The sequence below is a fragment of the Micropterus salmoides genome, unplaced genomic scaffold, assembly GCF_014851395.1.
Source record: "Micropterus salmoides isolate LMB-PRFRI ecotype aquatic unplaced genomic scaffold, ASM1485139v1 Ms_hic_scaffold_13, whole genome shotgun sequence".
NCBI lineage: Eukaryota > Metazoa > Chordata > Actinopteri > Centrarchiformes > Centrarchidae > Micropterus > Micropterus salmoides.
Genome location: NW_024040374.1, coordinates 15,152,636 through 15,167,838, shown reverse-complemented (window position 1 = coordinate 15,167,838; position 15,203 = coordinate 15,152,636). Strand labels below are relative to the sequence as shown.

Genomic DNA, 15,203 nt, shown 5'->3' with positions numbered 1-15,203 from the left:
TGGTAAAGTAAACACCAAAAGCCCACTGACTGAAGGGAGCTGACAGACACTGAAAACCTGCACTGACGTTTTGTCTAACCAAACACTCTCTAAGAAGATCCCACTCCATGAGTCAAGGCTGCGAGTGTGTGAATATCAAACGTCTCAGCAGCACCTCTAGTTTTAATGCAGAGCCTCTCCCAAGCCTTTTCCATTTAGGCCACCACTTCCCCTGAATCTTTACAGTCTAACTGAACGTGCCAGGTTTCATAATGTCCTCTGAGGCAATGTTTGTGGTTGCTAAATTATCACATCAGCCTTTAGCAGAGATTTGAGCGGTACACAAACTCTTAATGGTTGATTCAGAGGTGTAAATCCCATTACATGGTCATAGGTAAGAATAAATTCAAGTCCCTGTGCCCCAAAAGCTTTAAAAGATGATAACCCGTCTTCTACACAGACCTTCAGTCTCCTTGTGGAAATGTTATTGATGGTTTGATCATTAGTATGTCAGCTAGCTCATTTGATCCATCAGCTAAAACCCCAGTGTGCAGCCTGCCACTAACCAGGCTAAATTGAATGTGGCGTATCGACTTGCTACGGTTACTGATGCTGAACTCAGCAATTATACTGCTTGTGTCTGTCCAGCGGGACGGTTGAGAGGAAGTGAAAAGACACAGAGACATATACTGCAAACTGATTTTAATGGATTTGTCGGTTACATAAATTACATTGATTGTGATTGAGTGGTCTGTCCCAAATGAAGCCTATGTTTGACGATGCGATGTGTGACTAAAGGGGGAAAGCAGGAGGGAGTGCCACAGATAAAAAGCTGTTTTGAGTCCTGACCTAGGAAGACATTGGGCTTTTGCCATCAGCCCAAATGCTATGACTTGAGTAAAATAATACACACACAGATCTTTTCTGAAATACTCTTGCCACAGCTTTCAGTTATTACAAACCCCCACCCACTGTTGGCAAACTCTCCTCTTGTGCGTGCCAAACACTCCCCCATATATTGGAAAATATCCTGATTGGTCTCAAAATTTAGGAATAGGTTTCCTCTCGTCGTCCTTACAAGACACAACTTGATGATGCGTACTATCATGTTCAAAACTGGTATTTCATTGTTCTTCGGCCACCAAATAAGTATATTTCTATTTATCATTTTTAAATGGAAATATTGTTTGTTCTTGATGGATTTACATGTTTCTGGAGAGAGCCTCTTAAATGTTAAACGTTATAGTAGATGTTGACTGTGAAGAGAAAATATAGACATTTCTTCTGACTTTTGGACTTTTATGCCAGTAAGATTTAGGAAGTTATTAATACAGGTAACAGCTACAGATGTAATAAGGGGCAGAGATATTAAACTCTGTTTGGAGACTGTTCTGTGGGTGAAAACTAGAATGCAACCTGATGTACACAGGCTTTACAGCAAGATTACACAGCAAAAACGTCTGGTGTTTGGCGTTTTTCCTGCAGAAACTCATACTGTTCATGACAGTACTTACTGAAAAGTACTATGCCTCATTAAAGCCTTACAAACAAAGCTTAATTAAAACACATTCAAACATAGAAACAAAGCAAAACCTGTATAAGATAAATAAGATTAAAACTGATGCTCTTGTAAAATAGGCATCAAAAGATTCTAATGTAAGAACTTTTTTAAATTATTCACAGATATCACAATTTGTATTTTTTAAGTTGTTCCCTGATAGATGAATCTCTGCAGTTCATGCACTGAACTGAGGTACCAAATGTTGATCTGCGATGATTTAACAGTTCCAGTGCTGCCGGTCTTCATCCCGAGCCTCGGAGACGCCCTGAAGACATTTCACTTTTTCTTTGGATGCTATTAAAAGACAATAGGAAAAGAAAAAGCAAAACGACATGAGGCTGCAGTTAATAACATGCTCCAGATTTTCTGAAAACACACACACACACACACACACACACACACACACACACACACACAAAAGGATCCAAACGGTAACTGATCCTCTCTTTGACTGATGAGATGCCAAAATGTCTGCGATATAGACAAGTCAAAAGCTGGTCAATAAAAACACTAGACCCAGTATTTACAGAAAAAACATAAATGGCACCAGCCCGTTGGAGAGTTCCAAATGATTAACAGACACCCAAGTTTGGAATTCAAAACTAACCCTAGGATGAGGACATTTGAGCGGAAATTTAACCGCCTGCCCCAATCTGACCTGCTGCCCCATCCAATTAAATGCTTCACCCATCAGAGGTGCCTTTTCCTGGGACTACAGACAGTCATTAGAGATATTTGTCTCCATTTAATTTCCATTTGCTACAGATGGGCAGCCGAGGGATTCAGAGACATTATCTGCCGCCATGCACAATACTGCTGCATGAGGTGGCAAAAGGGGTTTTAGGGAACTCAAATTCTCTACTGATGCTAATACAGTTGGCAGGTGGAAATGAGTGGTGGAACATCCAAAACCAGTACACTAGAGTTCAGTTAATACAGTTTTAAATATGATAAAATCTCAACTAACATGTGCCAAACTGATTCTAAATCAGCTGTTGCATTTTAGCAGTTTCATTAGTTTTATGCATCAATGCATTTCATAAAATACACATCCATAAACCTTTCACACCGGAAAGAAAAACAATGATTTGATCAAAATGCTGTGTGTTTGCTCAAACCTCTGCCGCCATGCCAGGGAAATAGACAGACAGATGATGTTTAATAAAACCTCAGATGTCGGCGCCAGCCTCTCGAGCAGAGAGAGATGAGATAAAAATGCAGATGCCTGATCTGAAGGGTAACAGTGCACAGAGGTGAGCAAAGCTGAAACTGGGCAATGAACTTGAAAGTGGATTCTAGGAACACTGCAGTACTTCTATAATCAATCAAGATGGCGCAGCAGATAGCTGGCTGTGTGTTTTAGTGCACACTGTTTTGTCTTGTTTTGTTTGTAAATTTAGTGTTCCGCTGTGATACCCAGAACTCTTTTACCGGAGAATAGCTCATGAACATCAGGTAAACAATAGTGGATTAAGTTCCCACTTTTCTCATGTCATAGGTGGAATTATTAGAACTTCTGGTCAAAGGTGCGGTCATCTTTGCTAATGCAGTGAAACTGTAGCAGAGTGAAACGTGCCGGTGCAGACTTCACACATTGTTACCCGAAACATCTCTCTAGCATGTGGTCACTGTGCGACAACATCAAACTTGCTACTGGTGGGGAATAACAGAGACTTTTATTCATCTTCTGTTTAGCTGGCAGGCTTCCAACTCTTCAGAGCGGATTGCGATACAAATCTTTCCAGCAAAACAAAAGGTGGAGGTCTCTGTTTTTACATCCACAGTAGCTGGTGTAATGATGAGACAGTAATTCAACAGCGCTGTTCTCCTGATGTGGATATTTTATTATTCATAAACTGTAAACCCTTCTAAACTATCATTCCAGCTCTGTAGGACAAGCTCTCCTAGCTGAGTGTACCTGACTCCACCTGCAGGTAGATCAGACTTCCTGTCTGACAGGAGGCAGCATGTGAAGCTGGTAAAACATGTCTCTGACTCTCGGACCATCAGCACCAGTTCCCCTAAAGGCTGGGTTCTATCCCTTCTACTCTTCTCCCTGCACACCAACCGCTGCACCTCCACTCATCAGTCATCAAGCTCCTGAGGTTTGTGGATGACACCACAGTCAGTGGGCTTATCTCTGGTGGGGATGTGTCCGCCTACAGGTGGGAGATGGACCATCTGATAAAATGGTGCAGCCAGAACTACCTGAAGCTCAACGCTCTTAAGACAGTGGAGATGGTTGTAGATTTCAGAAAGAGCCCAGCCCTTTTGCAATCTTGGCTGCAATCTTCCATCCCTCCAGGATGAAGATCGCGGCCGAACCCTCCAACCCTTGACACAAACTGTTTCAGACACTCCTCTCTGGCAAGCGACTGCAGTCCATCAGGACACAAAACCTCATGCCACATATTTCCTACAGTCTGCATCTGGCCTCATCAACAAGGTCAGGGACCCCCTAACCCTCTCTACAGTAGAGTATACCGATACTGTACATTTTTGCACAAGTAAATATTTTGCAGATCCCTGCACAAACTGATTTAAATAACCATTTAATAATAGCCATATTGTACATATTCTTTATTCTTCTTTTTTAATATCTTACAGTAAATTTTTATATTGTATATTTATGATTATTGACCTGCAGTAATCAACTTCAAGTATTTATATGATGATATGAATCTATAAAGATTTGCCCATACTTTAATAGGGTACCACATAGGAGTGTGATTGTGGAAGACTGCACATAAACAATATAAACCGTCATGAATTTGCTAAGTAAGTGGAATGGAGGAATATTCCCAGTGGACTGCACTGAGAGGGACTTACTCCAGACTGCAGCACAGATACAGAAACCTCACAGTGCACGATGGTTCTCGTCATGCTGCAGGGAGAGGGGGCTTATGGATGGGTGGATAAACCACAGCCCTCTACAAAGTGCACAGCATGCAACCACTGCATACCTAACTCAATCCTGGTCTGCAACACTTCCTGGCCTGGCTCTCCCTAAATGTTCCCAAGACAATTTCCACTCTTTGTCCAGGCTAGGTTTGTCTTCATTTTGACTAGCATGATTTATTCTGCACTATAAAAGGTCAAATTATGTAGTTTGTTGTGTGCTTGGAAAGTAAACAAGTGGCAGCCCATGTACGCCTCCAGGACTCGGAGGTGAGAAGGAAAGATTGAGGCTGACCCCTCCCACCTTCTGCATAAACTGACACCCCCTCCGGCAGGAGGCTGCGTTGCATCAGGACCAAAACCTCACAACACAAGAACAGTGTTTCCCATCTGCAGCTGGCCTTATTAACAAGGCCCCACTGACACTGACTTTCATACCCCCTAACCCCACCTTTACAATACAGTACCCTCATTCTGTAAATCTTTGCTTGTGTAAATCCCATGTAAAGATCTTGCACATCCCTGCACATACTGTAATTTAAATAAGACATATTGTACATATTCTTTATTAATTGGTATATCTTATTGTCAATTTGAATAGTTTATGATTCTTGACCTTCAGCACCTCCTTTATCTTCTATTTTTTCTACCCGCTATGTTTGCCATTATGACTCAAAATACCAAAACAAAGTCCATGTATGTATAAACCTACTTGGCAATAATGCTGATTCTGATTCTTCTGATGAGCCAACTGTTGGTCTCCTAAGCAGAAATAGTTAGAATTTTTTCCACAGCAAATACTGAGAAAAAGCATGCAGCCAATAAATCAACCTCAAGTATTTATAGCATATGAATTTATAAACATTTGCCCATTCTTTAACAGGGTAACACACAAAGGAACTGCATATAAACAATATAAACTGTCAAATTTGCTGAGCAAATGGAGGAATATTCCCATTGGACTGCATTGAGACGGACTTACCCCAGACTGCAGCACAGATACAGAAACCTCACAGTGCATGATGGATCTTGTTGAGCTGCCGGGTGAGGGGGCTTATGGGATGAGTGGAAACACCACAGCCCTCTACAAAGTGCACAGCCTGCAACCACTGCATACCTAACTCAGTCCTGGTTTGCAACGTTTCCTGGCCTGGCTCTACCTAAAAGTTTCCAAGATAATTTCCACTTTTACTTCAGGCTGGATTTGTCTCCATTTTGACTGCCGTGCCTTATTCTGCACTATACAGGTCAAAATTGGTTTCAACTCTAAAAAAGGTAATAGATTCTTAGATGTAATAAATGACATCATCCATTCTAATTTTCAGAAGATTCCTAAAAATATTTTCCCTGAAAACTTGAAAAGCACCAATAATTTTATTTTATTTTTTTAAAGAAAAAGATGACCTTCTAGTGCAGGTCACGCTCATGCGACATCGCACACATCTGAGATTAAATGTAACCTTGTACTTGTAAAGTACACAGAGGCATGGGTACATTGATTAATCATTAGCCAGGCACATGTGTGGCGTCTGGATCTCCTTCACAGCATTCAAACCATGAAGCTCAGAGTGTGCTGTGGTGGAGTAGAGACTCAGGGGCATTCATCATTTTTATCATTTTTTTTTTTAAAGACTTAGCCGAGAACAGACATTTTCAAGTTAAAATGCAGTCCATGACCACAAACCTAGATAGCAGAGTACTGCACTCATGTAATGTTGTATATTCTTTTTTTATAGACCAGATTCTCATTTACAAACTTGCAGGAAAACGATTCTTTTCTACGTTATTTGTATGTGTTGTGTGTGACACGGCTCCCCCATCAGACAAAGCGAGACCCTGAACACCACATGTCGTCAAACACACACACACACACACACACACACCTGAATCTCAATAAGGTCCAAAAATTATTAATGTCACATAAAAAATTATATTAATATTTTTACCACTCCTTTTATTACTATTAGAGGAAGTCGAATATTGCTAGGAGAGACTGTATATTAAGCCTATAGTTGTTTACATTTTGGCAAATTGGCACCATTAAACCTATGCTGTATTAATGGTTAGCAGCACCAGTTTGCAATGTAACCATAGATGTGCAGAGAGAGCTATCACTTGAGTATTTTAACAGTGAAGAAAACCTTTAAACAAAAAAAAAAATAATAATGGTGATCCTCATTCAAATTCTATTCTATACTTTCAAAGAGGATTTATTCATGATGGACATCAGAGACAATTGACAATGTCTGACCATTTCTGACAAACATCTGTTCAGAAAAGGTACTAACTTTCTCAGGCCAGGACTCACCCTTTGGAGACAGGAGCAGACAGTTTGGTGTCCATCACTAACTGTGAGAGCTGATAACAATTCCAGTCTCCCATAAACTTAGTGTCATCATTTTAACAGTTTATTTTGATTGATGAGAAAACATATTGGTTTAAAGGACTATCTGGTACTCCAGTGTTGGCTGTTAACTTACAGCAGCCGCCAGTGCTTGCTCCAGGTCCTCAATGATGTCAGCCTCATCCTCAAGTCCCACAGACAGCCGGATCAGTGTGTCACTGATCCCCAGGACATTCCTCTCTTTTTCTGGCACTGATGCATGAGTCATAATTGCTCTGAATGACAATAGAACAACTTCCATATAAGTCATACACAGAAAAACATACACACATGCTATATAAAGATCAGAGCAGAGACACAGACTGCATAATGGAAGTAAAGTATCTCAAAATCTGTGTCCAATAGGATTTTCTGCTTGATCTCTGCTGCCACCTTGTGGTGCCATTTGTTACATTTCATCTTCCATCCCGTTTACTTAAAGTTTCAGTTTTACTTGCACATTAACATTTGTATTATTTAACTTTACTACCATTTCTGTCATGCTTTACACACACCACTGTTTTTTCTGCTGAATACCAAAAGTCAACACTGTACTAAAAGGACTTGTTCAGAGTAAAATTCTGCAGGGATACTTACGGATGTTCTGCTAAACTTTCATAACCACCAAGACTCTCGGCTATCGCAAACATCTGAAACAGGAGGAGAACAGAAGGCATCAAGTGAGACATAGTGCAGGCCATACAAAATATGTACACACATGTGGAAATAAGTTGAAGGAATAGACAAAACACGATAAGTAACTAAGTACTGAAACTCCTTGAACCACAGTGAGTGTCTTTGCTTAAATTTTGTGGTTTGGAGCATTTTTAAAAGATACATTCGTCTGTCATATACTACAAAATACAATCTGGTCCTCTTGTGACAATACTAGCTGTTTCAAATTAGCATGAAACTAAAATAATGAGCAATCTGTTTTAGGATAGATTCAAATTTCCAGTTTCCAAGGTGACCAAATTGAATGATTTTGGGATGCATTCATGATCATGCTTTGGAGTCTAAGTTGAGCCCCAAAATTTTCGCAGTCGATTATTGCATCATCATGGACAGCAGGCTCTTCTATTGGACAGATTAAAACACTCAAAGCCTCAATCAGGAAATGCCTTTGAGTAGGAATTTAGTGCTTCGCTAAAGTACTCTTACAGTCGTGGTATTGAAGTATATTTTCCTTCATCTGTCCTGTCAGCCTGGGAATCTGATCCACTCATTTTGCAAAACCCCTCTAGTCTCACAACATTTGCAAAACAACAACAAAAAAACAAACAAACAAACAAAAACAGTTGAGATCAAATACACGTTTACTGCTAAATTAAATTACTTTCAGGCTACTGAGGAAGGTGGTAGCATGCTCCAGTTTTCCCTTAATGTAGAAGGTGATCATCCCCGGACATCCGGTGCATTGTCTCTTCATGACTTCGTGCTGGGGGTGTGAGGGCAGGCCTACGACCAGGGAGGGAAAACATAAAAAAAACCCAAACACAACAGTCAAGTGACGATTACAGATCACATCAAGGCACAGATACTATACAACAGGTTTACTCTGACCCTGGAGTGTTTGCTCCTTTGGTACGCTGCAATTTCAAATAGCTGCAGGTGTATACTTAAACCCAATTGCGCATCTCTGGAGAGACCTGAAAATGGCTGTCCACCAATGTTTACCATCCAACCTGACAGAACTGGAGAGGATCTGCAAGGAGGAATGGCAGAGGATACCCAAATCCAGATGTGAAAAACTTGTTGCATCTTTCCCAAAACGACTCATGGCTGTATTAGATCAAAAGGGTGCTTCTACTAAATACTGAGCAAAGGGTCTGAATACTTATGACCATGTGATATTTCAGTTTTTCTTTTTTAATAAATTTGCAAAAATTTCTACATTTCTGTTTTTTTCTGTCAAGATGGGGTGCTGAGTGTACATTACTGAGAAATAAAATGAACTTTTTTTGATTTTTGGAAAATGGCTGCAATGAAACAAAGAGTGAAAAATTTAAAGGGGTCTGAATACTTTCCGTACCCACTGTATGTGGGGTGTCGCTGCAGATCTCATGGAAGCAATGTTAACAAAAAAATCTAAACGTAACAAGATGAAAGAAGGGAAAGGTCTTTTTGAAACTCATGCTACTTGTGAGAACATGAAACTTTTGCTCATGAGCCCTGGTTTGTTTCTACGAAATAACTACCTGTAAACACTTATTTTTTTTAAATGTGAACTTTTTGAATAAAAAGGTTAAGTGTTCAAACATTGGGAAAGAATGACATTAGTGTTACTCTAGACTTCTTTAGATCAAATAGTAAGATACCAATTTTATTCTGTTGAAATATGAAATAAATCCCTGTGGAAGGCCTCTCTTAAGCAACGTGAACTTGATGATCCACAATTATTGATTAAGAAGTAACTGCAGCTGCATGTTTGACAAAACAGATTTACAATCTGGCAGTAAAGCGATAAGAGGTAAGTTTCAACAATATCCTGTTATGATGCGAGTGGTAATGCATTGCTACACTCCACTGCTGGGAGATCACCTGGGAAAATGACGCGCTCTACCCTAGGATCGGCCTCCAGAAACTTGGCAGCAGCCATGGCGTTCTTGAAGTGTCGCTCCATCCGCAGGTGTAGCGTCTTCAGTCCGCGGTTGCAGAGGTAGCAGTCAAAGGGAGACGGTACACCACCCAGTGCTGAACCAAGGGAGGTAAATAAACAAAGAGGTTCCACAGCCTTCCAAAACCCACATCAGGCAAAAAACAAAAGCATAAACAAATACTTCGTTCTGAGAAGGTTTTAAATTGGTTCTGAACTTTGGCCTCGGGAGAATGTTTTGGTTGTTTAATGAGCGGATGTAGGTCAGGAAATAACCAGTCCACCAAATACTGAGCGTGGCAGAGCCAGACATTAGGTGAATGTCTGACACTAGAGCTGTTCACTTTCTGAGATCTGTGTCCTTAAATCACCTCATTCCAGACACATTACTGATCAAACTGGATCAAGCAAATGTTTATCCACTTGTTTAATAATTTCAACCGTAAGTCACCTCCCAAGATATTTAGTGACTTTCTGTCAACAGACTTATTGCTTCATCAACAGTGTACTGTAAAGTATATCTGATGAAGTGTGTCAAGGCAAACCTGAAACGGCATTTTGTCAAAATGTGGTATGTACCTAACAAAAGCAAATGTAGTTTAAATTTGTCGCTCTGTCTACTCACCATTTTGCAGGAACTTCAGTCGCTCATACAGATCTTCCCGGTTCACTGAGACCAGACCCATGACCACATCACTGTGACCTGTCAAATTAAAAGGCAGGAATAAAACACTGCCATTGACTTTTAGCTTTGCCAGACAATTGTTTGATGAAAATATTGGGGAAGATCAAGTCTAATAGTTTCAAAGTCCTAAACTTTTGATAATGAGGTGCTTGCTGGTAAGAATTACAGACCCTCTTCATTCCTCATGTAAGCGGACAGAAACTGTTCTCACCAGCCATGCCCAACAGTGTCCCCACTACTCTGATGTATTTTCATCTTATGTTTGTAAATTGTAAAATAGAAAAATGTTGATAACCTACCGTTCATGTATTTGGTGGCTGAATACATGCAGACATCAGCTCCCAAAGCCAAGGGGCGCTAAGAACGTACAAGCCAAACGCAAGAGTTAATCAGTGACTTGTTTCCACATGAACTGGAATTTGATAGCAGGAAACTATTAATCTGCCGTTGCAAAATCAAAAGAGCGTGAAGCAAACATCTGGCGCTCTGACCTGGAAATAGGCAGACATGAAGGTGTTGTCCACAACCACCACGATGTCTTTGTTGTGATTGTGGACCAACTCAGAACAGGCCTTGATGTCAACGACCTTCATCATGGGGTTGGTGGGCGTCTCGATCCACACCAGCTACACAGAGAAAGGGATTACACACGGTACAAAGAGATTGCACATCTAATGGTGCATTTACCATGAAGACCAACAACACTCATCACATAAAGTGCTGATTCACAGTGACTCCTTCAAGGGAAATGACACACCAATGATGCAACATTGTAGTATCAGACTTGAAGCAGCAACTTTAAAAATGAATGATAAAATCTGTTGGACACAAGGAGCCCTTTATTGCTGTAATATCATCCTTTCACCTACTTTAGTGTTGGCCTTCAGAGCAGCCTTCAGCATCTCTGGTTTTGTACAGTCAGCAAAAGACACCTCCAGACCAACATCACTGGCAACTCTCTGAAAGTAACGGTTGGTGCCTTGCAATTGAGAAGTGAAATGAAGTTAATGTTTTCTAAAAACAAAAAAAACAATTACTGTTAAAAATGAATACATTTCCACAGCCATTTTGTTACATGTGAGTAATGCATTATTTGTTTTTCTACACCGTTGTGCAAGTTACAGGGTGTAGTTAAGAGTGCCTCACCTCCGTACACGTCATCCATGCAGACGATCCCATCGCCCGACTTCAGCATGTGAGTGATGGTCACCGTGGCTGCCAGGCCAGAGGCAAGAGCAATGCCTGCAGGGGGGAAAGCACAAAAGTCGTTTGCATAGCAGAGGAAACAGAAGCTGCAGTTTGCATACATTTCACCCATTATGACATGATCTATTTTGTTTAATACATTTTTGTTAAATACTTCGCGTCTCTGTGGAATGTGCCTGTCATGATTAAGTGAGCGCCTTTTATAATAGTCTAACTTACAATACTTTGCTCCATCCAAAGCAGCCACAGCCTTCTCAAGACAGTTTCTGGTAGGGTTCCCACTGCGGCTGTACTCAAACCCCTACATAAAAACATGATAAGACACTTCAGTCACCAAACAGTTATAATTAGTTATAAACAGACAGGTTGCCCAAACATAATTATGCATTCATACATTTCAGATGTTATGCCCTGCAGGATTAGAACAATGAAAACTCTTCAATGCTTCATTATTTCAGTGGCACAAAAACTGGCAACTCCTGTTTGTCTTTTGTTGGATAATCTGTTAATAATGTAGGTGTATGCAGACAACTGAAAACTGAGAACCAATACTTACTGTGAAGTAAGACACTATGTCAAGGTCTGTTTAAAATAACAGGGTACAAGGTGAGAAAAGACAACCCCACCCAGTAATTTACTATTTGGAGGCAAACAAGCTCATTGGTGGGAGAAAACTAAACAATGTCCTTGTTTAAATGAATGTAAAAAATATTTCCTAAAATAAGACCTTGCGTTTGCTACAAGGATTCTATCTCTCTCTCTTTCTCTCTCTCTCTGATTAGATATAGAGAGAGAGAATATATAGATATATAGACAGACAGACACCTTGGACATACAGGTATTGTTGCTGTGTATATGAGAAAGATACTGAGAGGGATCCACAAGCTTACACACAATTGAATGAAGTATTTGGATTCTATGACAGTGGAAGTATTTAGCACTCCTGAAGGAGATTTGTCATGGATTACTTATGCCTTTGAACAGAGGGTTTGTGTGGTTGTCTCCCTGCGAAAAACACCATCTGAGAATATACAGTAGTAAAGCAGATAATGGATGTTCTAGTTTTACAAGTTTACTCTGGTTTGATGATAAGATAGGCATTCCAAATTTTTCTAATCCATGTTAAATGTGAGGATATGCCACACGATTAGTCCTGGAACGGGGAAAACATTAAAGATCATTCATTACCCTCCAAATGCATTGTGCCTTTGATTGAAAAACACACACAATAAACCTAAATTACCTCTGCTCTCATTAATTTTATGTGAGTGTGCAATTGTAACAGTGGTACTTTCAAACTTGTAATCTGTTAGCCAATTATGACTAACCTACAGTATAATCATTGACAGAGACAAACAGCAGTTGCATAAGTCATTTTTGTTGCAACAAACAGTGCCATTTAAACTAGTCACTATATGATTGAGAGAGGGAAAACTGGATATCCCCCTGCTGGTTTCAGTCTGGATTAATAATCTATGCAATTCCAATAAAGCACCTTGCTATCAATACAACACAATACAAGACAGGACAATTCACAGACTTCCACTAACCATATATAGAATATTACAATTGTTGTGTATAGATTACTATGCTCCTAGATTTTTTAAATAGTACAGTTTCTAGTTAATATTTTATTTATTTATTTGTTTAATTATTTTATTTCTTATAGAAAGGAGGTAAAAAGAAAATGGATGCTTTTTATCATTGTTACCTAATGGCCATGGATACACTAGCTATTAAAATCATATCTAAAGAGGAACTAGAAGTAGCCTAATTAAAATAGGGGAAACCCAAACAAAAACGTCAATGTAAGTTATGCAGACACAAGTTTACTATTTCCTGTAATCTCTGTGTGTATTTATGTTGATCTGTTCAGTGATTCTTGTGTGATTTGGCTGCTTTAACAAAGTCTTATCCATCCACCCACAGGGCAACAGCGATTCAGACAGTATTGTGTGTATTACGTCTTAGAGGTATATACACTAGAAAGTGTAGATTATAGTTTATTTACCGACATGTTTCTATGTCTCAAATATCTCCAAATACAACCCAACAACTGAATATTAATTTATAATTGCCCATTTCAGTCGTCCTTCTTGAAGCTGGATAGGGTCTGCTTCACGCACGTGGTTACTACCGGATCGTTCCTGCCTTCACACACCCTCCTAAAATAACCAAGGCGTATCGGGCTACTTACGGCGTGGTTTCCTGGTTCGTTCTGCTTGAACGTGGTGGACAGAGAGATCGGCGGCACTACAGCCATTGATTTCCATTGCTCCGGCTCCTGACCGACGTGAATTGCCTCTGTGGCGAACGATTTAAACGGCGTGCTGAAGCCGGCGAACACATCGCTCTGCTCGTCTTCTTTGCGATTTAACTCCATAACAATGCGCTCCCCCAAGCGTGAACCAAAGCCGACTGAAGATGAGTATGCATTACCGTGGTATGCTAAAGAGGAAAGCCATTTAACGTGGCTGTGCGCTGCGCTTCTCCTTGCGAGCCAATCAGCGCTCATCAACAAGCAGAGGAAGCCGCTGATTGGTTGTTCAGTAGGGGCGTCCCACCCATGTGATCATGCACGTTGTTTGCGTTTGGGTGTGTGTGTGTGTGTGTGCTTGTGTGTGTACTGATGTAACGCTTCCTGTTGCTTGAGTCAGGGAGGTTGAAAACCTTTTGTCTCATTTTATTTAAGATTTACTTCAAGTTAGTTCTACTGAATTTTACAGTAGGGTTTATTTTAAGAAACGCAGAAAACAGTCTGTAAAGTCGAAATGCAATCCAAGTAACTAAAAAAAGGAGCAAAAGCTAAACTTATCTGTAACCACTCTGTATCAAGGCATATTCTCCACAAAGATGTCGTAGTTGTGAAATATTAGCCTACATTGAATGGTGTGGATTTTAGTTCCTCCTGTCACACAAAACAGATTTCGTGTAGCTGTGCTTCCATTCTTGAGCCATAGGGGGAGGAAGTGCTCTTTACACCTTTCACCACAGTGTCAGTGTCTCTAGAATATGTTACAGACATAATATCTATATGTAAGGGGAACAAATCTCACACTGGAAGCTAAATATTGTGGCAAGACACACACACAGCACACATCCTACAATTAGTTTGGCGCCTATAATGTACATTAAGGTAATGATGATGATACAACCAAGATAGATAGATAGACAGATAGCAAAGCCAAGTCACATAAATTATGAAACAGATAACAATATTCAGTGAGGTAGGAAAGAAAACAAATACAAAAGTCATAAATAACTAATAGAGATCTCCGCCAGGTGTTTCTGGGAGTATGTGGGAGGGGGTCAGGGAGTGCAGTTCAGGCTGTGTGTCAGCGTGTATGCATGAGAGTCGAGGAATGAAGGGGGGAAGTTGATTTGCTTCATCTGGCGGAAGATATAAACAGTCAACCTAAGTAAAAGCACAGAGGCTGAAATAAAAGTCTAATATGATCAGATTTACACCGTACACTGTAATTGCCACAGTAATACACTGTGTATTTGTTGTATATTGTGTACATACAACATACGCATGCATACATTTAAATAAAATAATAAACATAAATAAGCAAAATAGTTGTATGTACATACACTCATGTACAGATGCTTGCCTAAAGGATCTGATAAGTGCAAGTGAAGAACAGACAGCACAGAACCCATAATGACTGTATAATATGACATGATACATGTAATAAATGTATAGTGAAGTGAGAAGTAAAAAATAAAAGTAGAAATAAAGATTATTTCAAGTATTGCTGTGGACTTGTGTGGAGATGTTTTATTACATATATGTTTAACTGAGGACTGTAAGATACTAGAAGGCCGTAGGCCTAATGCTTATTTATCTAATCTGACTATAACCTGAAGTCAACTAGAAGACTGGAAATAATTA

General features: G+C 39.9%; 1 protein-coding gene across 1 annotated transcript; it reads right to left on the bottom strand.

Moving 5' to 3' along the window:
- Positions 1-664: 664 nt before the first annotated feature.
- On the bottom strand, positions 665-13,759 carry LOC119900615 (cystathionine gamma-lyase-like). Its single transcript, XM_038715715.1, has 12 exons — positions 13,506-13,759; positions 11,528-11,609; positions 11,249-11,344; positions 10,972-11,081; positions 10,594-10,728; positions 10,402-10,459; positions 10,043-10,120; positions 9,363-9,515; positions 8,158-8,279; positions 7,419-7,471; positions 6,919-7,057; positions 665-1,834 (listed from the first exon to the last, which is right to left on the bottom strand). Exons 1-12 carry the CDS (start codon positions 13,689-13,691, stop codon positions 1,817-1,819), a joined length of 1,230 nt encoding a protein of 409 aa, XP_038571643.1. The 5' UTR covers positions 13,692-13,759; the 3' UTR covers positions 665-1,816.
- Positions 13,760-15,203: the final 1,444 nt, after the last annotated feature.